General features: G+C 46.6%; 2 protein-coding genes across 4 annotated transcripts in view; one reads left to right on the top strand and one right to left on the bottom strand.

Moving 5' to 3' along the window:
- Positions 1-1,140: 1,140 nt before the first annotated feature.
- On the bottom strand, positions 1,141-11,456 carry METTL21A (methyltransferase 21A, HSPA lysine). Of its 2 annotated transcripts, none has more exons than XM_064515226.1 (5): positions 11,436-11,456; positions 2,660-2,762; positions 2,214-2,382; positions 1,980-2,091; positions 1,141-1,839 (listed from the first exon to the last, which is right to left on the bottom strand). In XM_064515226.1, the coding sequence occupies exons 3-5, from the start codon at positions 2,361-2,363 to the stop codon at positions 1,442-1,444; spliced, it is 660 nt and encodes a 219-aa protein (XP_064371296.1). In that variant the 5' UTR covers positions 2,364-2,382; positions 2,660-2,762; positions 11,436-11,456; the 3' UTR covers positions 1,141-1,441. The 2 variants fall into 2 exon arrangements, with proteins under 2 accessions (XP_064371296.1, XP_064371297.1); XM_064515227.1 differs by lacking the exon at positions 11,436-11,456 and adding an exon at positions 3,033-3,053.
- CCNYL1 (cyclin Y like 1) overlaps positions 2,015-23,763 on the top strand; it is a 47,033-nt gene continuing 25,284 nt past the window's right edge. The window contains exons 1-2 of one of the 2 annotated variants that reach the window (XM_026111128.2): positions 2,015-2,070; positions 8,782-8,861. In XM_026111128.2, the coding sequence (XP_025966913.1) occupies positions 2,030-2,070; positions 8,782-8,861 (121 nt within the window). In that variant the 5' untranslated portion in view covers positions 2,015-2,029. Of the gene's footprint in view, positions 2,071-8,781; positions 8,862-11,031; positions 11,557-23,763 lie in introns of those variants that run through there. The other variant, XM_064515221.1, reaches the window with a different exon arrangement.

Genomic DNA, 23,763 nt, shown 5'->3' with positions numbered 1-23,763 from the left:
TGTCTGGCACATTAGAGCTCTTATCATGTTCTGTTTTTAATTAAAGGTGCTGTTTTCTTTCCCTCCAAGAACTTCAAGTGAAGTTGCAGGCGGCAGTGCCAGCAAGCTGAGTACGCACTGTTTTAGTGACACCATGTGGCTCACAAGGATATCGTTGTGCTGTGTAGCACAGCCACCCTCAGACCAGGTTCAGTTAACTTCAGCGGAAAACACGCGAGAGTCTTCAGGGATGACAAACAAGACCTTTTGCCTCATTCATGGGACCTTCAGGCCTCACTCATGGCAGCTGTAATGACAAATGCGTCGTTTCCAGACTGTGGTCTACATGTCACCTCTGGGCCACAGGCCCTCGCATCCTTTTCCATTGGGAAGTTTGATGGGAGCACAAGGGATCAAGAGCTCATCGTGTACCATGGCCCAGAACAGCGGGTGGCTCGTGCTGGTGCTAGCGCTGAAGACATGAACATACTCAAAGCTTGAACCTGACCTGGGGTTTTGTAAGTTAAGTATAAAGCAGAAGAAGAAGTTCCACTTACATGAAAAATGCATTTAGAAGCGTAGCTGCCTTCCACGAGGCCACTGGGTGCTTTTACTTTTTGCCAAAGTCATTCTCACCCCATCGGAAAAAGAAGGAGGTCTGCTCGGGAAGCAAGCCAGATTCCAGCCTGCAGCATTTTTCACTTAGGATTTTATGGGATAAACATGCACAAGCGTTTCCACAAGCCCAAGGTACGAAATCAGTTGCTTAGGACGGGGTCTGCCCATCAGTGCGCACAGAAAGCATGGCAAGGTCAAGCAAGCTCCCAAGCAGCACGAAGAACACGCGTGCCCCAGCACTAAACTCTACGGCAGCACCCTCCTCTCCTACGCAGCCACTCTCAGACACCAAGCCAGCCACAGGCAAATTAAAGCAGGAGGCAGCACATTATCTGGTAGTACTTTGAGAGTCAAGAGCTGATTCGATTTTTAAAGAACAGTTTGAGCCTTCTTGTTGCAGTTGCTCTATGGGCATACCTGTGCATTCGTATCTGCCCCTGAAGGGAAGGTATCTGGTTACTTTTCCAGAGTTGAAGAAAGGGATAAGGGGGAAAAAAATACCCTTATCTATTTTTAAGTGTCCCATAGAAATCATTAAGTGAGTTTGATTTTAAACAACGGATCTTTTAATAATGTTTTTCATGCACAGAGATTTCTACAACTTAAATCAGCTTCAAGAAATGACATTTGGTAACAGGTCAGTGGAAGACTTTATACATCTCATACTGAGGAATTAAGCAGAGGATCAATATGCAGAACACTAGCGTGCCCAATCCTTGCCACATCGGACAACGAGCCAGTGCAAAAATACAGTCTTTGCAATTTTATGCTTAGGAACAAACGTAGTTGGTAGAAACAAGGGGAGGATTGAACAGCATCGATGGTTTACTAACAAAGCAGAGAGTCAGATTTCGTCCTTGCGGCCACCCCTCTGTGCTTGGTATATGTGTACGTCCTTACTGGGATCATAGTGGACCTCCTGTACGGAGAAGCGGCCCCTCAGCATCTCCAGGAAGCCGAGGTCCCGCTCATAGCGAATACGGCAGGAGAGCAGGATGACGGTGTGCTCCGCGCACAGGTGCTCCAGCGTCTGCAGCAGATCCGCAAAAGTTTCTTCCAGATAGACGATGTCCGAGCCCAGGATGAAGTCGAAGGCCCCCGGAGGGAAGCGACCCAGGTCCTGTCCCCAGGTGAGCTCCTGCACGGCAGCCCGCGGCTGCAGCTCGGCGGGTAGGTTAGCCCGGACGTTCGACTCCAGGAGCGCCAGCGCTGCCGCCCGGTCCGTGATGGTAACGCGAGCACCTAAGCGGCACGGGAGGGCACGTCTCACCCAAATAACCCACGTCCACGGACACCGTGTGAGGCGGTTCCTGTGCCGGGCACGGAGACGCCCCGGCGCCCGTTTCGCTGCGGATGAAAACAAGCAAGCACACAGCCCTTACCCAGTAAGGTGGCCACTATCCCCAGCAGGCCGGTCCCGGCTCCCAGCTCGATGACAGCCCGATCTCGGAGATCGACGCCTCCCGTCTCCAGGTAAGTGCACAGCACCACGGCCTGAGCCGAGGCGGGGGGAGAAAAGGGGCCGCTTCAGCCATTTTGAGCCGCGGCGCTCCCGACCGCCGGCCCGGCCGGGCTCAGCCCTGCCCGCGGGCAAGGGGACGGCCCCGGCCACCTACCGCGTCCCAGACGACGGCCGCGACGCCCAGCTGCGCCCAGCTCTGCTCGATGCGGATGGGGCGGCCGGCGAAGCGGAAGGCGGCGGTGGGGCTGTGCAGGCCGCGCAGCGCCCCGCTGCCGCCGCCGCCGCCGTAGGGCACCAGCGCCATGGCCGCCCCTCGCCTCGCCCTGCGGGGAGAAGGGCCCGTGAGGCCTCCCACCGGTGGCCGCGGGCCGAAGGAAAGCCGAACGTGGCTTGCCCCGAACCGGCCGGCGCCCATTTTGGGGCCACGCGAGCGGCTCCTCTCCAACACGCCCGGGCAGGCGTCATGGCGCGGCCCCACCGCGCCGGCCCCCGCGGGCTGGCGGCCGCTGCTGCCCCGAAATGTTCTCGGTTATCCACACAGGTGGTTGACACGACACGGTTCAGCTTTCAAAGGCTGTAAAAGGCTATGGGGACACTTACCCGGCAGGCAGACTGGAGGAAAACAGCTCGTTTTCGGGTAAGCAGGAACGAGTTAAAATAAAAGAAACGTTGATTCAGGTCCGTTCTTGTCTCGCTCGATGACCTGGTAGAGCAAAGACATGGTGCGTCCCACTGTAAGTAAACCCAGCTACGTCCAAAGCAGGCAAGCTTCTGGGGTAATTTTTAAAGTTTGTTTAAGAGCCATGGTCCTTGTAATACTCAGAAGATGGAAGAATCGAGCAGACGAGATAGGAATGAGTACGATGGATTTTAAAGCCATACCCGTTTACCGCCCTTACTGAAATCTTCTCTTTGCTGCTCAATATTTAAAACCCTCCCTCGGAAAGGAGCCCTCTGCACATGGTGTACGTACCGCACGGCCGCGCGTGGAGCCTGGCGCCATCCACAACGTGGGGTTAATGCTGCATCCACCACGCCGCCGCCGCCCACCACGGCAAAGGCAGGTACACATAGACACAGCTGGATTTGTGTGTGTGTGTGTGTTTGTTAAACGTGCATCTAAAAGCCTGTGCTGTTGATAACCCTCTGACAGCAGCACCTTACCCCGAATGGCTCTGCAAAACCATCAGCTACTTCTGGTTGTTATTCCGCTGAAATATGAACAGCCTTTGCAGCAAAGTTTTCAGAAATAGCTACTTTGCAAAGAACTTTCACCAAACAACTAAACACTAGCTAATGAAAAGCTTGGAGGAAAACCAGGAAAAGAAAGCGGTCTTTTTCCCCAAGTATCACCATATATGGTCACTCAAATGCCTAGCAGCGAAATGATTAACACTTTTTACGTTTACATCTCCACCAGTAGCTCCCAGACCCTCCACACCAGTGAGACAGATGGAGCGGCGAATCCCTTTCTATTGAATACAAAGGGAATAAAGCAAGAGATGAATTTGGCTCCTTACAGCTTGCAGTTGCAGAATCAAGACAGCCTGAGTTTGAACTGATCTGGATCATCTTGGAAACCAAGGGGGTGAACTGAAAATGAAAGCTTAAGCTTCTGCAGAAACTGATAGGTTATCAGTGGACCTTATATCTTGCTGGTTCAGCAAGATGCCTGAAAGTATGTTTAATATTGAGATGAATGTGTGGTCTGATCTACCATGTCATTTCCTTCACACACAGAGTTACATTAAACAGTGCATGTAATGAGAAAAAATATAAAGATGCAAAATTTCGTAAGAGAGCTGCACACAAAGTGAAACTCAAGAAATTTCTGGAGCCTCTGAAGAAGGAATAGTTCCCATCAGTAACATTATGTTCACGCCTTAAACCTCACGCCTTGATAAACTGTCATACATAATCACCACCTTTATTAACATGTCTTGTTGCAGAAAGAGCACTTAGCTTTTAGTGGCATTATGTGACTGATCTCTCAAAGGCCTTGCAGTTCTAAAAGCTGACATTACGCTGAAGTTTTAATTAAGCAACAAAAAGCAAAATGAGCAAGCTCTTCCTATTTGTAAGCAAGAACTGCAGTACCAGCTGCACTTCATTTACTGGAAACCGCCTGTATTTACCACCATGCTTTCAAACGTTCACAAACCTACAGGCAGGTCTCCATCCTCCAGGCTTCCAGACCGCGAGATGCCACGCGTCCGGTCCGGTGACAGGAGCGCGCCTGACACACCATGGCACCCGAGTGACACGTGCGAGCGCATCAGTTCACATCTGGGGTGGGATGCGGCCCTGCTGGGCCCTCCGGCGGGGAAGGGCTGCCCTGTCGTGCGCCGCTTCTCTGGGCACAGGGCTGTGGTAGGTAAGTCGCAGTGCAGCGCTCTGATTTCCCTCCCTGCCGCGGCTGGCTGGTGGTCTAGATCAGACTAACACGTGTGTCTGGCATGTGGGATACTGGGGGAGGGAAAAAAAGCTGTGAAGCACTGTGTTTGAAATGCCAGTGCTGCTGCAGGGAAGTGAGAATCTTGCACCAAAAAAAAAGGCTCAGTTTTCACAAATTTGCTCTGAGGCTCCTAAAGGTCGAGCTGATGTGGCAGCCCACCGAGCGCCAACCCCTTCCGTTTCCTTTTAGTGAAGCCTGCAAGGGTCCTGCACTCCTAAAAGTCATGTCACCAATCGTTTTCCTTTTATGGAGCCTGAATACGGATCAAGAGTCTTAATTTTAGGTGCCCAGATTTCTGATTTTATTTATAGGTGCAGCATTATATAATCGGAGGAGAAATTATAGTGCAAGCAAGCAGTTTTCTTTAAAAACAGTTATGTAGATAGGCAGACAACAGTTAAAGCATTTGCATAGATGCAAAAGCATCTGCCTCAGTGCAAGGATTACCCTTTTAAAACCAAGCAGAACCCGAGTCTAAGAAAGTGGTTTTATATTTTAATGCGTAATGGCATTAGCAGTGTTTTCTCCTCCACTCTTTAGGCACTAAATCCTTCAGACAACAGAGATGAAGCAACAGTCATGTCTCAGCAGTTTCAGGTACCTGAAACCTAATGGGAGAGGCTCTTCAGAGCCACTCTCCAGTATCTGGTGGCCCAGGGATGGAATTAAACCGTCAGAAGTTACCCTAAACAAACTTACGACAGGAGCTAGACATGCAATTTTACTCTTCTGCATGAAGTCATGCATCCATGTAAGTGTCTGTGCTAAAATACTGGAAAGCATTTACTCTTGCCTCATAGGAGAGGAAACTTGTATAGCTGACCTGCAGTAACAGCTATTTGCAAGGCTGGTATGTGAGCACAGCGGTTCTGGCAGCTCGCTGCCCACAGCACACAGAGTACAGCTTCGCAGGCTTCGTTCTTTTTGGCCTTTAATACATCTCAAATTCTCTTCTCGGCTACCCTCTATTAACTCTGCCAGCTGCAGTTAGCTTTCCTTAGCCTTTGATAACTGCCAAGTTTTGTGTTTATTAAGAGAAAAGGAAGGTAGGATCAGAAAAGAGAAGCTAAGTTAAAAAAATGTTGACTCCCATACGTTTGCGTTTTTAGTGTGCCATTGGTATCGCTGCAGTGATCCGCGTGTTCACCTGCTGGCAAGGACTCCTCCGCGTTGCCCGTACTGCCCACACTACCTTAGCCTGCCGCAGAGCCAAAGCGCCAATTTAATCTGTGACACGAGTGCTGCAGTCTGTCTTTATGCCGTGAAACGCAGAATCCTGGCTGCGGGTAGGATATGTTCACTGCTAGCCAAGAGCAGTACAGAAGATGATAAAAAAGTGTGAAAATTTAGGGCTACTAAAAATCCACGCTGCATGCTCTGAGCAACCTCACTGGCTACTTTTTTTCCTAGTGCTCATGAAACTGCTGGAAATTCCTAATTCCCTAGCTCCTGTTTGCTTCAGGCTTTTTCCCTTAAATGGCCACAGTCTTACGTTACTTGTCAGCTTCAAAAGACAATCATTCTTGCAATATTTTTGTCCTGTCAGCTGGTAGCAGATTTCAAAACAGGATGCCTATTTTTCCCCCCATTATTCGCAACAGTGAGACACAACTCTGAGCTTTTGTTTTCAGTTGGTTATACAGGTTCAACCTAGTGATTCATTTTTCCTGCAGCTACGTTTCCAGGAAAAGACAATGTCTTGGCTCTTCTCCAAGTTGTCCATAGACTGTCTTGAGAGTAAGATCAGAAAGCAGCCTTTCTCCCACAGCTGAGATACTTTCTAAGAAGGGGGAAGATGAACAAAACGCATCCCAAAGCCGGCCTTATCTTCCTACAGACAAGCAAGGAAGCCCGCGGCCTTGGGAAAGCATATTCAGTACTAAACCAAGGTGAAGATAACGGCAGAATTTACAGGATTTTAAATTCTTGGCCCTGTGAAACACAACTAAACATTTGCAAAGAGCCTTTTTTCTATTTCTGGGGCTGCTGGTGACCGTGAAACTGGCTGGCTTTGGGAATATCCTACACTCCTATTTCCAATGGTCTCGCAGACTCCCCGCCTCTAGTTGCAGTTAGTGTGGGCAAAAAACATACCCATGGATTCGGGAGTTTTTCAGGAGTCATTACTCAGACAGGAGCTCATAATTACGGTTTCTGACATCTCCTCTCAGGGATAGCGCTGCTCACAGCTCACGGGAAGCGTGGTTTGCACTGCGAAGCAAGGGACTAAAGAGTTACGTGGCTGCGAGCACAAGCCCTAAGCTTCCAGGCAGGGAGTTAAACAAAAACATGCAAGAATCCACCTACAAGTAACCACGGTAGGGAAAGCTCGAGGTAGGAAGTGTAAAGACTTGTCTGAGAACCAGGATCCCTTTGAACCCAAGCAGACAGCGCACTCACGTGTGTGGAGCCAGCGGGCCAAGCACAGAGACAGAGTTAGGTTCTCTGGCGAGCCCACGAGCCAAAACACAGCTGGTGGCACTAATATTAGTCCCGTCAAGCCTGGCAGTCTCCATTTATTATGCATCCTGCAAATAATTATACATGTGGTTGTATATATGTAGTTAAGCTTACTTAATATATATGTAGTTAAGCTTACAGCTCAAAAGCTGCATGCAGCGCTTGGCAGGCTGAATTCCTTGCTAGCATAGAGCCTTTGACCTCATTAGACGTACAGCAGGAATGAATCTGTTCCTTTGTATTTTCAGAATAAATCATGGGCCTTTTTCATCTCAGTATCTCAAGAATATAGGTTGCTTCTCCTCCTCCTGTCATTATGATCTGACTCATGTTTCATTTCAGAATCCTGCCCGGCCTTAAAAGCTGTGTGAAGTTTTCCTCGTGGTTACAGCAACTTCCCCAAAGGGCTTAAATTGGGATTCATTTCCCAAATTTTGGAAAGCTGCTTTCCCTTTTGGGAAAATTAAAACAAGCATTCTCTCTCTCTACCACGTATTATTAAAATAAGTTCAGCATGAGACATCGCTGAGGGCAGAATTGAAGACCGGTATAACAAACTTGCTCTCTTTAGGGAATAGTGACGTTAAGTGTCAAATTTATAAACTCCCATCAGCACTGGCATTAACACCAGCTGAAATCCATTCGGCAGTCTGCGCCCCTGAGCTATTACTTTGTAGGCTACGTTTAGGTCACACTTTCTTTGTGAACTCCAAAGCAAGAGAATTACTTTCATCTCCATGAAGGCAAGACTCAAGTTTAAAAGGAGTTTTTGCGTACCCGTAGTGCTGCCTAGGCGTGGTTTGCTGGCGGGGCCGGGGACTAAGGAAGCATACATGAAATGGGATAAGTGTGGCGGGGAAACCAGAACACCTTCCTTTAAGGGTTGCTTCTGTCTAAAACGCGGGATCTTGGTTTGTGCCACTTCTTGCTTGAGTTATCCTAGCCTACTGCAGCACTGAGGCAGTGTCCAAACGAAACTACGTAATCCCTAAGAGGTTAATTGAGCACGAATGCTCGGCGCTAATCCAAACTACAAATCCTGCATGTGTTTAAAGCTGTGTGATAAACTGTTTTCTCATCCCATTAAAGAAAAAGCTTTCACAATTTCGGGAAGTGTTTGCCCAGTACAGACCAGGACACAAGATCTCTCCAGTCTGTTTGAATTTTGTCTGCAAACGTGCAGTTTCAAGCTCCGCTCAGAATAGGTCAGAGGGTAGCGATTAGGTGTCTTCCCAAGAGCTACACGCCTAATGTCTGGCTTGAAGCAAACCAACAAATATACTGGTGAAACCTATTTCCATCAGCTTGCAAGCTCCGCCAGCGTGCGTCTCTGAAACTTTCACCAAGTACCCCGCAACCTGGAGCGTCCTTCCCAAACAAGGTGTAGAAATGGTGCGCTGCCGCTGCGGGGACGGGCACTTGCCAGCAGCAAAGCGATGGCTGATCCTCAAACTCTCCCCTAGCAGAGACGTAACGCCCGACGCGGCAGTAACTCCTCCACAATAGCTAGGACGTAGTAATTGCTGCTCTGCAATGCAACTTGCTAATCCTTACGGTCCTGTAATCAGCATAGCTCAATAAAACCGGCCCGCCCTTCTTGCACTATCATCTGAAAATTAGGATTGCCCTATCCCATCTGCAACCACGGTAAAACAGGATAGCACTACAATGAGGTGGGGTGGGGAGAACCTTGTAGCTAATGGGAAACGCTTCAAGCAGACGGGAAAAAGCATTCATTCCACTGGATTATGTAAAAGTATGGCATTCACTTTTTTTGAGTTACTGTCCATTGACTTTTTTATTCTAGAGAGAAATGGTGGCAGCTGAGGACCACGTGGCGGAGACCTCCCTTCTTGAAGCAGGAGGACACGAGGCTGAATCTCAAAGGTACGTAGTAAACTACTTTCGGCTTACGCGTTCATTATTGCTGAGATCCACTATCCAAAATGCCTGCTTATCATGCAGAATGCGGAACTAGGTATATGCTGCCCATTGTACATCAATATAATTGATTTTTTTATAATGGGAACTGTCTGATGATTCACTGGGGTAAATCAAGCACAACAAAGTAGAAAGATGAGACAGAAAATAGGAAGAGAACCAGGACTGGTAATAAATCATGATAGCTGGTATTCAGCATACTGCTAGAGCAGTAAATCAATAGAGTGCCAAGCTGCATAAATAAAAGATAACGTGTTTCCTCTCTGCAGGGCGTAGCTCAGGCTATACCTATTAACCAGATTGCCTGGTTCTGCAGGAAATACACAGAGCAACAAGTTTTGTTATATTATTCCGATAAATCAGATGTGTATGACAATTGTAAAAGCTAGTCTGATAAAATTGAGGGGAAGTTTAAGCAGAAGCAGACTTTTGCTCAGCTCTCCAGTCCCTAGTTAGCCACTTGCTCACTGCTTGTTTGCCCTCAAACACAGATATTACGCTGCCCAAAACCACAGCTTTGGCAAAGGGCTCCCTAAGGCCGTGCTGGAGCATAGATTTCGCACTGACTCAAGCTTTTCCGACCCGGGAAATCGTGCAGGATGTGTTTTAGAGTGCTCCAGCTACACCTCTGCCGGACCCACGCTGCCCCTTCGCACACGCTGACGTGGCTGCGAGGAGCAGGACTAGCACAATTTGAGGAACGGGAGCCCTCCCAGCTGGAAGTTACTGCTGTCTTTAATGTTAAAATATTCCATTTTTAATATTAAATAGAGCAGATGCAAGCCAGCTCTTGTTCTCGCTTGGGGATTAATTATTTCACTAAACCAAACCAGCCCTTCAGCTTCCCTCTCTTCCCCCCCAACATCATCCCCCCAAAATCACAGCTCCGAGGGGGACGTGCCCCGGCTCTCTGTCCCCGTGCCCCGAGCTCCCTGCATCCCGCTCCCTCCACGGCTGTAAGCAGTTTCCAAAGCAGGTTATAGAGGCCCTGAAGTGGCTCGTAAAGCACGGAAAGCAAATCTGCTCTGAACCGCGCTTGTAATCCGCAGAAAGGTCAGATTTCTCTGCAGTAACACGGCTTGTAAAACGGTTAGGAGCATGTCAGCACGGCTTAGCGGGCAAAGCTCAGCGAACTTGCCGGCAAGTGAGCAAGTGTGCTATGTCAGTACGAGGGAGCGATCCTCATACGGGACTATAAATCACTTGGTTCCTCCCCTTATTGTACCTGAGGTCGTCATATAGACTCCGGAAACATGGCATTTATGACTTCTCTTCGGAGAAACTACCTGTGCTTTTTTTATTTCTGAAAACTGCGTGTCCGTTGTCACACGGAAGGGCCGGCGCTAGGATTTTGCTACAAAATGGAGTTAAACTCCGAAATTGTCTCTCTGGAGTAACTGCCCGTACAATAGCGTTGTTTTACAACACTCCTGCAAACTACTTGTTTTCCTGCGCTTCCTGCAGCGCCATTCTTATCAGCGGCCGGCGCTGGGTTTCTGCGGTGGTAGCGAGGGGACGCACAGCAGGGCCCCCCACTGCCGCGGGCCTTGTGCCCTCTGGCCCGTCTTCCCCGGAGCGGGTTTGAGCAGCCCAGCCCTCTGAGCAGCTCAGCAAGCACAGCCGCACCTGGGCAAGGCTGTATATATATATATATATATATATATGTTATACACACACACACACACACACATATGTGCGTGTGTGTGTGCCCAGCGGCGCCCAGGCAGCCTGGAGCCTCCCGGAGCTGCTGCATAAAAGCACCGCAGCGGCAGCAGCAGGTATGCTTCAGCTTACTGCTGATATTGTAATATTTCTATCATTATTATTATTATTATTATTATTACTGCCGCTGCTGGCGCACGTGGGCGGCCCGAGCCCAGAGCCCCCGGGGGCGGGGCGGGGGGCGGGGCCGGGGGCGGGCGGGGCGCCGCCGATTGGCCGCGCGGGCGCTGCGTGCGCGTCTGCGTGTGCTTGTGCGCCGGCGGCGGGCGCGGCAGGGCGCGGCGGCGGCCGCGTGACGACCCCCGCGCCCATTGGCGGCGCGGCGTCACGCGGGGGCGGCGGCGGCGGGCGGCCATTGGGCAGAGGCGGGGCGCCCCTCCCCCGCCCCCCCGCCGGGGGGAAGGCGGCCGCTCGCGCTCGGGCAGTTGCTGTGGGCGCGCGGGCGGCGCGGGGGGGTCGCGCGCCGCGGCGCTCGGTGGCGCGCGCGGGCGGCCGTTGGGGCGGGCCGCGCCCGGCCGGGGCGCGCGTGGCGGTGGGGCGGGGCGGCGGCGATGCGGCGCTGACGCCCGCCCCCTCGCTGCCTGCCTCCCTCCCTCGGTCCCTCCCTGAGCGCGGCGGCCCGGCTCCCCCCGCCCCAGCCCGGGAGCCGCCGCGCAGCCGGGGCCCGGCGGGGGAGCTCCGAGCTCCATGGGCAACACCGTCACCTGCTGCGTATCCCCGGACGCCAGCCCCAAGCTCGGCCGGGCCCGCGGCGGCGGCGGGGCAGCGCCGGGGCCCGAGCGCTGGGCGGACGCGTACCAGGCGGCGGCAGCGGGAGGCGGCGGCTCGGGATCGGCGGAGGCCGAGTCGGGGGACTCGGATCCCGGCGGCGGCGGCGGCCCCCACCTGCAGCACATCAGCGACCGGGAGTTCCCGGATGGTGAGCGGCGGCGGCGGCGGCGGCGAGGCGCGGGGCCCGCGGGGGCGGCGCGGGCGGAGGCAGCGCCGGGCGCCGCATCCCCGCCCTGCCCGGGGCCGTCCTCGCCCGGCCCCCGCCCCCGACGGGGGTCGGCGCCCCGTCCCCGGGGGCGGCGGCGGCGGCGGGGGGGGGGGGGGGGGTGGCGCGGCCCGGCGCGGCCCGGCGGCCCCTCCGCGGCAGGGAGCGCCCCGGGCTTTCTCCGCCAGACGAGCGCCGCGGGGGCGGGCGGAGCGGCAGGGCAGCGGCCTGGGGAGGCTGGGGAGTCGGGGCGCCCTCGCCGCCGTGGCCCCGTGCCCTGCGGCAGCCGCCGCTGGCAGCCGGGCGGCCGCGGAACGGTCTCCTGCCCAGTCAGGTGGCGCAGCCCGTCGGTGCTCCGGTTTCGGGCGGCGGTCCGGGTTTTGATTTCTCCGCAACTGCGGAGTCGTGACTCAGTTATAATGCTCCGGCAATTAGCAGAAGCTGCTGCGTTTCCAATCTCTGCTGAGCAGGAGGAAGGAAGAGGGTGTGTGGGGAATAAGAGAGTTGAGAACGGCGAAGATCGTGTACAGCACATGACATCATTGTGGCTGGACGTGGGTAATTTGTAATCTAGCTGTGCGGGATGCTCAGAGCTGTGGAGTCATTGCACTGGGGTTTCCTTTCATGCAGTTCTTGGTGATCTCAGTTCGGTCTCCTTGGGCTAACAGGGAGGTACATGCTTGCTGTTCAGATTCCTTCCAGCTATCCCCGAAGTACTGGTGTCGCAAAGACTTGTTCCGTAGGGTTATATCCTCTCTCCAGACGTACCTAGGAGGAGCCTGCAGGTTTGTGCTGTGGTGGGAGTTAGCGAGGCAGCAGGTAACAGGTTGGGGTGTTCCTGTGCGTATATCAAATCTTGCAGTACTGTAGGCATAATAGTGTAAGCATGTCTTGCATACTGTAGGCATGTGTAGTGTAATAGCTTGTGATATTCAGGACAATTTAATTAAGCATTTTGCTATTCCATTTCATAATTATAACCATGCCTATATAAAATACATCCAGTCAAAAAAAGCCTGTCTGACATATGTTATGTAGGATGCATACAATGACAATTAACGCTGGCCTTCCATGCTTGTTCTTGAACTTAAGAACGAATTTTTTGGCAGTTAGAGAGAAACTGGCTGCAGAGGCTATGTTATTAAACTTACGTGGTTCTGCACAGTACCATATGGTGCAGCTGTTACAGAAATAAGATGGAACAGCTAGCTTCTTGGATCTCCTTTGAGACAGCTGTGCAATACAGCAGTAGTGGGAGAAATTATGTTTGCAATTTAGGAGAAATAAAACTTTGTCCTTGCAAGAAGATATTACAGAAATCTCTTAACTCTCCAGTACTCATTAAGGGAGAGCACTAAAGTCTCTAAAAATTCTAATAAGCCAAGCAAAAATGCCTAAGCTAAATAAATCTGCTCAGAAATAAGAGTTGCATTTGTTCAAATCTTTAATATGTAATCATGTCAGCAGTGCTAAACTAGACTTAATTGCGAGTTCATCCAGATGTCAGAATTGGGCTTGAAGTAGGGAAGTATTTGATTATCTGAGTGCAGACAGGAATAAAACTGTATGGTCCAAGGGTGAGATAATACCTCTTTATCACAAATTTTATTTTCGTAGCTATGGAAACTTTGATCTTGAGGCTCAAGATAATCCTGAAATTAGAGCTGCGCGAATCGTGTATGTTTTAGATGATTATAAAGATCACTTACGCAGTGATGTGTGGTTCACTGTTACATGACCTCAGAAGCGGATCTTGCTGCAAGTGACTGATGCTACTTGTCTACTGTTTTCTGAGTATATATTTGATATAGCTGTTTAGGGCTGCAAAAAGTATCAAAGTTTGATATCTTTATGCAAACATAATACTGCATGACCAATATTACAAATAAAGCCTTTTGTGTTCATTTTTGAGCTTTATAGAGTGCTGACTGAATAGGATTGAAGTGGTTAACTTCATAATACAAAGCAATGTTTGCCAAGAGTCTGAAATCAAGTGTCATGAAACAGACGTTATCATGAAGTTTTACATGCTACTGCTGTTAAATTTAAGACATTTTATAACAGTATTAAACCTGTAAGTGCAGCACTTGCACATACTATATACCTATGCTTATTCCTCTTAACCGTAGGATGTCAAAGCTGTCAGCATACCCAAACTGTGCAAGCAGCCTGTGTATTTCTGTGCTATTGACTACTACAGAACATTAGTTTGCTGGTATCGTGGTAGGTAGTTGAGCAATTTAATTTGAGGGATAAATATTATTTCTATAATTTTTTAAATATATAATATGGTAGTTCAGCTAAGATTCCAGTTTTATCAATAACAGAAGATGTGGATCTTACTAGCTGGTGTTCTTTCCTTGAATGCTTTAAAAAATAAAAAGAGAAATCTGTAGAAGAAAGTCAAGATCGTTCTGACTGTTTTTGTTCTGCGATGCTCAGTTCTGGGAGTTTCTAAGAACACTGCTAAATATATCAGAAAGCTAGCATCCAAATTTAATAGAGAAGCGTCATTCCTTAGATTTCTATCTTTAAGTTGTTTGTTGTTCTTAAGTCTGTCTTAATCTTTTTGCACTCGTCTTGCTAAAATCTAATGTTTTAGTTATACCAGGAACACAGAAGATATCAGCTGTGCTTTGGACTTTGTTTTGTATTGTTTTGTCTTGCTTTTTCTGTAGTGAGTGGAATGTGGTCCTCACACGTCAGTGTTCTTAAATGGGCGTTATTCTATGACTTCACCAGCATACAACTTAACAGTCACTGGATTTCATATGCATTCATTTATAATTGGGGGGGGGGGGGGTAGAAGAGGAGGAATAGATTGTGCAAAATAAAGTATATAGATCTAAGCTACTTAAGATATGTTTTATTTTAAAAATTAAAATCACAATTAGCGACGAAATACTTAAATACGAAGTGAATTTGTGTAGTGAATTAGCCTATAAAACAGTGCAATTAATTGCCCTATGCCAGGGTCAGGGATTAGATCACAGTAAATTGTTTTACATTATAATTTTTTCCAGATGTCAATATTAACATCTTTGGCATGTATCTCAAATTCTAAGGTAAGCTTTCCATTTAACCAAAATTCAGCACAAAAGTAATTCTTACTGAAAATTGGAAAATGATCCTTATCCGAAAAGATCCTCAGGAGGTAAAGCAGGGTTTCTGGTAGAACGTCGGCTCCAGAAGATTTCCAGTCATCACAACTTGGATTGTCTGTGTCAGATCAGAATTGAACAACAGTCTCTCACTTCCCTAAAAAGGGAAGAGTAGGAAGCGGCAATTAAGTAAGACAAAAAAAGGAATGGTGAGTGGGGTGGAGATAAAACATACTGTGAAACTCAAAGTGTAATGTTTTCAGAAGAGTTGATTCAGTTGGGAAGGGATTGTCAGATCCACTGCTAAGAGAGAATTTCAAATATGGCTCTGTATTTTATTGTTATCAAGACACTGAGCTGTAACCTGTTTCCTGCATGCTTTTTGTGATTGAGAAATAAGCCTGTCTTTGCTGGAGTTTGGTGCTAAGCCAAGTCATAACAAGTAAATAGGAATAAACTTTTAGAGCAGGCATGAAACTGTTTAGAAGAAACTATTGATTTTCAATGTGAAATGTTCAAGGCTAAAATTAACTTAAAACTATTAGTCGACTGTTCAGCAAAACATTGTGTTCATTCTTTCTGCGTACAAGCCACAGTTCAGATCAGTTTGAACTGACAGAGAAGGCTTTCCTCCCGAAGTTTAGAAATAGCAGCTCTTTGATATTAACCTGCCACTTAGACTGTTGCACTGATCACTATTTTTTTTTCCAAATCAGTGTCTACTCATCTTTATTTTGTACTTTTATTTCCTGTGATTTTTCTAGTTGTTTAGAGAACTACTTAAGGTTGTCGACTTTCTTGCTGCACCCCTCTGTTTAAACATAGATCTCCGTTTTCATGAATTCTGTGATCCTCTGACAAAACTAGAACAAGGCCTCACTGAGCAGACTTTTCTCATTTGTATTTGAAAACGTTATCTTCCTCCGCCACCACTGTTTACTGAGTTCAGCACTTCTGATGGGAGGTTTGGCTGATTCGCGTGGGCCAGGTGGAAGTTTGTTGACTCGCTGAACTGACGAGCCTGACTCTCCTGGGACAAAACGATCTTGTACCTTCATCTGAAGAATTAGGGGAACAGGGGGAGGTAATGAAGGGAAAAGATGATCATGGATGTTAGGGAATAGTGAATGGGATTAGGAAAAGTGCTGATTGGGATACACTAATTACATGAAGGTAGGATGGGGAAACAAATGGAAGGGGACTTTGAAGAGGAGAGTTAACAGAAATAAGTGAGGCTTACCTAAACAGGATCTAAACTGGGCTAGTGGCTAGAACACTCTTCAAGTACCTGTGAGCCTACTTCTCTTTTTTTCAGTGAGCTAAAAGGGGCAAGCTTCAAGTTGCCTCCGTGCTGTGCTTATTAAATAGTGTTGGAGACGCACAGATATTTGATTACATTGATTATCTATGATTGATTTGGCCAATAACTTGTCTGTAAATCTGCTTGCAGAAGGTCTAAATACTGTTGATCTATTACATAATGTCGGTTTGCTTAAAGCATGTGGGTGTTTAATTTTTTAGTACTAGTTAAAAGTGCTTGTAAATAAATTAAAAAAAAAAAAAACTGATGTAAGGAATCAGCTTTTTCCCATGCTGAAAACTGCTGGCATCAAAGGCTTAACCAGCTCATGTTGTCTTTTGTGGCTCTATTTGAAGATCTGTAGCTGTGTAGCTGGCAAATTCAGCTGTCTACTTAGATAAATGTGAAGGTGGGGATGGAAAACCAGTTTTAAGCTCTGTTACTTTGATCCCTGTTCTGCTGTTCCCTCTCTCTTTCCCTTGTGTTTGCTGAGCCTTTCGCCTAACCTGTGTTCACTCTTCTTTCTTCAGAATTCTCAGTATCTGTTTTCTTAGACTGACTAGGAATTACAGAGGTATTTATAGGAATTACTAGTAGAATGAGGGCTTGGCGAATGTGAAAGAATCAACTTTCTACAAGCTTGAGACTGCTTCCACATTGTTGGCTCAGTATGTCTAATGTGATGGCTTTTATGAAATGACCTGAGAAGTCCACGTGTTGAAAGTGAGGGAATCGATAAGTCCTCCAGAAATAGTCATGAAATTGATTTACAGATTTGAGAATTTGAAATTGAAGAAAAGCACTTGTATTTCTTTCCTTATGCTCGGGTACTGCAGGCAGTTAAGAAGTCCTCTACCCATTTCTCTACCTGCTAAAACTTACAGACTTCTGCAGCTAGCAGGTTTTTTATAAGCCTTAGGTTTTTAAGAATAGTTGTTATTGAACATATATACATGAAGCTCATATGGAGGGAAGCTAATTTGTTTTGTTGAGTGTGGTACTTCAGGCTTGGAATATAATGGCTGTTAAAACCAAGAAGAGGGATTTTCATGAAATGGGAGGTATTGAAAGGAAGCATGGTTAGCCTGAATGTTCTGATGAAACATATGGAATTAGGGAAACTGAATTCAATTTCACCTTCAGATGTTTTACTGTTGTGTTTCCTTGCAACTTCTTCAGGGCACTCTCCTGTTCTGGCTTTCTTGAGGGGACTTGCTCTTTTTCTCCCGCCTGTGAGGGTAGGGGTTTGGAGAACAACATAAATCTTGTGGCTAGAAATCTCTGTTGTCTTGAGTGTGATAGCTCAGTGTGGTGGGTCATACTAAAAGGCAGAGTAACAGGGGAAATACCCCTTGCACCAGCCAGCAAAAAGCAAAAATACTGCTCCTCCCAAATCCACATTATGCAGCTAAATTAAGCATAGTTCTAACAATGTTTCTTCCACGGATAGGAAGGAGGAGGAAGTTACTCTGAGAGGCAGCAGGAAAACACAACTGAACATGAGGAGCCAAGACCTTGGATTTGCAGAGCTTTGCCAACAAGTTCATCTTGATGTTTCTAAATCAATTCATTTTTTCTTTATAGTTAGAGTGCAAATATGCACTCTTATTTCATAATAATAATAATCATGTGTTCAGAAGAAAAAATATTTTCTTCTGAATTCTGAACTTCTCCACTCAAAGGAACAAGAGAAGAAGCAACCGTGCTTAAAGAACTCAGTGCTATTTATTTAGGTGTATAGTAAAGTAAGATGAATAAAACTGAAGATCACATTTGCAGGTGATGCAAATATCAAGCTTGCTTCAACAGCTTATACAAAAATCCCACAGTCGACCTGATAGCGTTCTGCAGTGTTTGAACTGGGTGTGTATGGAACAGCTTGGCAAGTGTTTGGGATTTTGGAGGGGTTTTGAGCTGTTACAGTAATCGAACATAGTTTGGGGGGGGGGGGGTTTCTTGTTTTTCTTTTTCTCTTTTTTCCCTCCAGTGTCAAAAGCAATACTGGCTTGTCATCAGTCATGACAGTCAGACACTCAGAATAAACAGTTGAACTCAAGGTTTCTTTTAAACCTCAAACTGCTTTTCTGTAAAATGGGTGTGTTTTGTACACAGATGATTGTTTTCCTTTATAGATCATAATGCACTTAAGCTGAGACTGCCCATAACCACTGTAAAGAGAGAGTTTGCGCCTAAAATGGTGCGAAAGAAAACTTGAGGGAATGCTGTTAACTTTCATAAAAGCCTAAACTTCATACAAAGTTTGCATTGGTGCAATTATGTGAACAGTTGGAGGAAGAGAAAAACCTCACCATACACCAGTCCATCAGGTGGCATATGGCACCTAGTACACAATGCAATGCATCTTTGGTTACTTTTAGACACTAGCTGATATTGGGTACTACAGACTGGAGTTTCTTGTAGTTACTTGTTTTCCTCTCTGAACCATGTCTTGTGAGAGGTAAGGCAGAGGGCATGTAAAGAGTTGTTACCGGGATGGCTTTCAGTTGACTGCCAGTTGATAAATTGCTGTGATCAGTGTAGATCTAGGAATGCGAAATTCGATTGATCCTACTTTAACATGTAGAATTAGAATTTTTTATTTTGACAGTGAAAAAATTTGAGCTTTGGAGTTCTGCTTTAGCTTCTCATGGTAGTGAATTGTGATACTGAGCACATGTGAGGACTATATAGGGAATAAAAAGTGGGCAGCATGGAACTAACTATTTTTACTTGTTCTTTTAAATGGTCTTAGATTAGATGCAGTCAAGAAATCATGTCTCACTTAGCTTGTGAACTACTGTTTTCCTTCTAGTTCTGACATAAAAACCCTAAGGATAACTAGTTTTATTCCCTTTTAACTGGTTCTGCTTTCGCTCGGGAATTTTGGATACTCTGGACATCCTGGTTTTCTGCCAGCTAAAATGTATAGAAGTGATTAAAACATTTGAAGGTACAGAATGAAACACATGGAAGGCTACTCAATTTCCGTGAGACCCAGAAAGGCTGGATACTGGGTGCAGTGGAATAGGTTTCTCTTACATGTCCCCCAGCACAGGCTGTGAACCAAGTGCAGTGGAGTCCTGTTGGGATTTGCTGTGGAGGCTGACCATAGCAGCATGGATCCTAGGCAATTTAAGAAAGGCAAGCTGTATTTAATAGACTGTCTACAGTTTCACTTCTTAAAGTCTTTTGGTCTCTGTAACAAATCTGAAATACTTACTGTGTCAGGTTCTTGTTGAACCAGACCAACTCAAGAGTGTGTGTTGTAAAAGAGCAAAGAAGGTGTTATAAAAGAGCAAAGAGTTGATTCTTAAGAGAGCTTCTTGTATATTGAAGTAATCTCTACAGCCTTCTAAAACCTCACAGTGTGCTCGGGTACGTGTTGGGTGTTGACAGTGATGTTGTTCTCACAGTAGTGCCTTAAGGAACAGCTGACAGGTATAGTTTTTAAATAGTTTTATGACCTCCCCCTGTGTTCCTTGCGTAAAAGTGTGGTCTTTAGAAATAATCATTTAACAGTGAACAGCTGTGTAGGTTGTTTTTTGTTATTTTTGTTTTTAAATGAATAGTTGATTTCCTCTGGGCAGCGGAGAGTCAGGAGAGTGGTTTTTAAAGGGCCTGTGCCTGTGCAAGTGTTGGTTAAGATTATGTCCTGCCAGAGATTTTCCTTCAGAATAGAGTTCCTGTCTGAAGACTGTGTTTAAAAGCACTTTTGTGCACAACAGATCCAGTCCTTTATGTGTTTAAATTTGATTCTATTAGTTACTAAAATACAGCAAGCTTTGTATCTTTTGAGTCAATCCTGCTATGGGGGAGAGATTTATTCTGTTGAGGATGAATGTGATTGAGAGAGCAAAATGGTTTCATTTGTGAAGAGTTGGAAGAATAGACTAACCTGCTGTGTGACTGAGAACGTAAAAGGTGAAGGCACATGGAAAACAGCCTATGTGTGTGCCTGGTTCTGTGATACGTTTCGTGTCGCTGGTGATGAGTAAACAAAGCATGTTGGATTTAGAAATTGGACTCGTAATTTTTAGGTAAATTTTCAGAACAGAACTAGAATAACAGTTTAAATGAAATGGACAAATGACTTTATATGAAGTTATTGTTAGGAATAACAGACTTTGAGATGCATGGGCAAATCTGTTAGTCTGATTTGTTTTATGTTTAATCTTTATTGGGAGTGTTAAGTAACTCATGCCTTTCAGCTCTGTTAGCTAATGAAATAAGGGAAGCTCAACCATTAATCAAAACTGGCAACCTACTGTGCAAGAGAAGAAACTCCACAGCAAAGAGATGATTTTATGGTTTAATGCTTTAAATATGTGCCATATCAAAATGTTAGTGCTACATAGGATATTGCTATCTATTGAAGCAGAGGATGGGGATAAAACTATCACAGGAAATGGAATATATTAGTGTCCTAAAGTAGTGAAATTGTCAGAGGGCTGCTACTTAGTAACAGTGACACATCCTTGACTGTCAGCTTTATTTATGAAATAACTAACACGATGCAGTGTGTAAAATGTGCTCTTAATAGTTAGAAATCACATGTGGAGGTGTGTAAAACAGTAGATAAGTAGCAAGCAGTATAAATTCCTGAAACCCACACATAGTCTTATATGACATAGATGAGTAAAAGTAAAGTCTTCGGGCTGGCTTGGTATTGAGGAAGGGACATAAGATCTTGAGCTAGGGGCAGAGGTTTACTTTTAAAAGCAATACGATCCGCCCCATGGGAGGCTGTATGCTCTTATCAGTGCATGGCAGCACGCAGCAGCAGAAGTAGCTGAGATTGTTTGAAGGGAAAGCAAACTGCAATGAATGCTTTTAAAATGGCAAAAGAGGGAAGCAAGTTCAGGCTTCTCTTTGCTATAATTTGGGATGAATGGTTTGATTTGATAAGCTTGAGAGTACCATGTGAGTAAGTGGCACTGAGAGATTTAGAGAAATAGGAAGGAAGGCTATCTTAAATACACAGCTCTCAAAAAGAGGTGTGGAGCCATTGTAGCATGACAGATTTATTGTGCCACTCCCACAGACTTAATTTCTGGTGAGAATCTTCCCTTCTCACCTCTTTATCACCATGTGTGAGATTCCGATAGAAAATGTGCTTCAACTTCTACTGAGTTGAGACCTTCTAAAACAAAATGTCCTGAGATTGTTTTCCTTGATTTCGTTTTTTAAATATCATCCTGTTGCTTCTATCGCTTCTCTCATTCCTGTTCGTACATGTTGTGATTTCATTATTTCTGTTCATCCTGTGTGATAGCATCCTTCTTCTCTCTTCTTTTTCTGCTAGCTGCCTGTGAAGTTTGAACTTTCTGTTGTACATCTACTGATGTAGCTCCTAAACAAGGCTTATCCTTATTTTCAAGGCTGGGTATTTTAGTTTTGGACTCATAAGTGCTGCCAGGATGAAGTATTACAAGTTATGCTTGGTTATGAATTAAATTGGTCACAGACAGGTTAATCTCTTCCTTTGGCTTTTCTTTGGCTGTGTTTCCTGGTATTCCTATTCACCTCATGGCCTTATCTGTGTCTTGCTTTATGCCTCCTTCATCAACTGTATTGCTGTTCCTTCTCAGTACTTCATAAGCAACGCTGGCAGTTCAGGAAGAGTGAAACATATGACTAATTTTTCCATTGCTTGTCTTGGAGAAAAGCATTGTCCAGGGAGAACAGCACAGAAAGGAGGGGGAAAATTCTCTCACTGCTCAGAAAGGAGAAGCTACAGGAAGGTGATGTACTAAATGCATTTTTCTTTCTTTCTTTGCAGTTTCTTGCAAGAAAAAAGCAGCTGTGATGTTTCTGCTAATGCAACATTATTCTGGTGTAAGAAGTCTATTTACAGCTGGTCTTGATTACACGTTGTAGGGTTTTGTACTGGGGACTGCACAGTGTGTCTCAGAGTTCATTAATACAGTAACTCTATCTGGTTGGATAATCCATGTTGTGGATTTAGTGTGCTACGGGTGCTGATACACCTGACTTTGTCCAGCAGAAAGCAGCTTGTGTCTGGCAGAACCGCTGCAGAGCTGGAGCCAATAAAATCTATTTTCTTTTCACTGCTGTTCCCCTCTTCAAATGTGAGGGCCTGCTTGGGTACAGGAGGACAAATTTTACTTGCTTGGCCATATCTACACTCTGTTTCGTGGTGCATCTTACAATGCTGCTTATCTTAGACTCCTCTTGTCCAGGATGGAAGTTGGTTATATTTGCATGTGTTTATTCCTGGTATCACTTTTGGCCTTAGACCCGATTTCTAACATCTAAGAAGGATGGATGTAGGGACTGGCAGAGCACGAGAAGAGGCAAAAACAAAGAAGCAAGTGTTAACAAGAAGCATCATTTCAAAACAAGTCAAGATATTGGAAAGTTGATGTGGCAAAAGTGTATTTTTCTGTGGGGAGGATGGGTATTACACCTTACTGTCTCTTTCACCCCCCAGAAAGGGCGTATTCTGTTTAACACATTTATCAACGATCTGGAAGAAGCAACGGAGTGCACTCAAGTTGCAGATGATACCAAACTGGGGACCAGTCAACAGGCTGGAGGACAGAGCTGTGAAGTCAGAGGGACCTTGATAGGATGGAGGACTGGGCCAATGGGAAGCTTAAGGAAATTCAGCAAGGAGAAATGAGAAGTCCTGTGTTAGGAGTTACTGAATTTGGTAGCCTGATAGAAGGGACCCTGCTTCAGGTCCCTAGGTCCACCCAGTAGCAAAGCTGAGCATGTCTTACTCATAGGCACATGTACACACAATACATACATACATGGCTGGTCATACAGATCAACACACAGAAAACACAGCACTTGCGCAAACAGCACCAAGAGCCTCATCCTGTTCCACTCTCTGGCTGGTCAGGATAAAAGTCTGCTAGTGGGGTGAGTAGGTGGGTGTGTACCCACACAGTATAGATCCCTCCAGTAGCTGGTCTTACATGCACAGTCTGTCCAGTAGCTGGCTCCTGGATTCCCAGCTCTCCAGTTGCTGACACCTGGACATATGAGCCCCCAGGGCCCCCAGCCCCATTCCAGTTGCTGTTGCCCAGACCTGCATTTGCATGCACACACAGACGGGCACAGCGCACTCGCTATAGGTCCTTCCAGCAACTCACTTTAGGCACTTGGTCTGTCCAGTAGCTGGCCCCTGCATCTCGTGGTCCCCCAGATGCCTCAGCGCATAGATGCGTGTGTGTGTGCACGTGCACGTGTGTGGTGTTCTCTCTGCTAGCTGCCCCAGACTTATGGCCCTGCCAGCAGCTGACTCCCAGGCACCCCTGTCTCTACAGTAGCTGACTGGGACCTCCCCAGTTCTTCTAGTAGCCAATGCTGAGACCTTCTGGTGTCTCCAGTATCTGACCCAGACTTACAACTGCTCCTGTATGTGGCTCCCAAGCCTCTTGTCCCGTTTGCTGGCTAATGCCACTGGATGTTCACTAGCAAGTACATGCTGACATGCACCTGCACAATGTGAATGGTCTTCAATATCTCCGGATGCCGGCACCCTAGGGACATGGACCCCTTTCACCCGTGGCCCTTTGACCCTTTTTCAGTGGCTTAAACCCCTTTTGTGCTCTGGTCTCTCCAGTTGCTGGCAACCCAGGCACAGGGGCCCCTGTGGTCCCTTCTACAGTTGTTGGCCCTTAGACCTCCATGCGCACAGAGTAGAGAGCCCCTCACCTAGGAAAATGGTTAGGAGTGGAATTTAAGAAGGAGACAGGGCAGACTGCAGCGATCAAGCAC

This window comes from Dromaius novaehollandiae, chromosome 7, assembly GCF_036370855.1.
Source record: "Dromaius novaehollandiae isolate bDroNov1 chromosome 7, bDroNov1.hap1, whole genome shotgun sequence".
NCBI classification, from domain to species: domain Eukaryota; kingdom Metazoa; phylum Chordata; class Aves; order Casuariiformes; family Dromaiidae; genus Dromaius; species Dromaius novaehollandiae.
The sequence above is the reverse complement of the archived record's forward strand: the minus strand, read 5'-3'. Positions and strand labels throughout refer to the sequence as shown.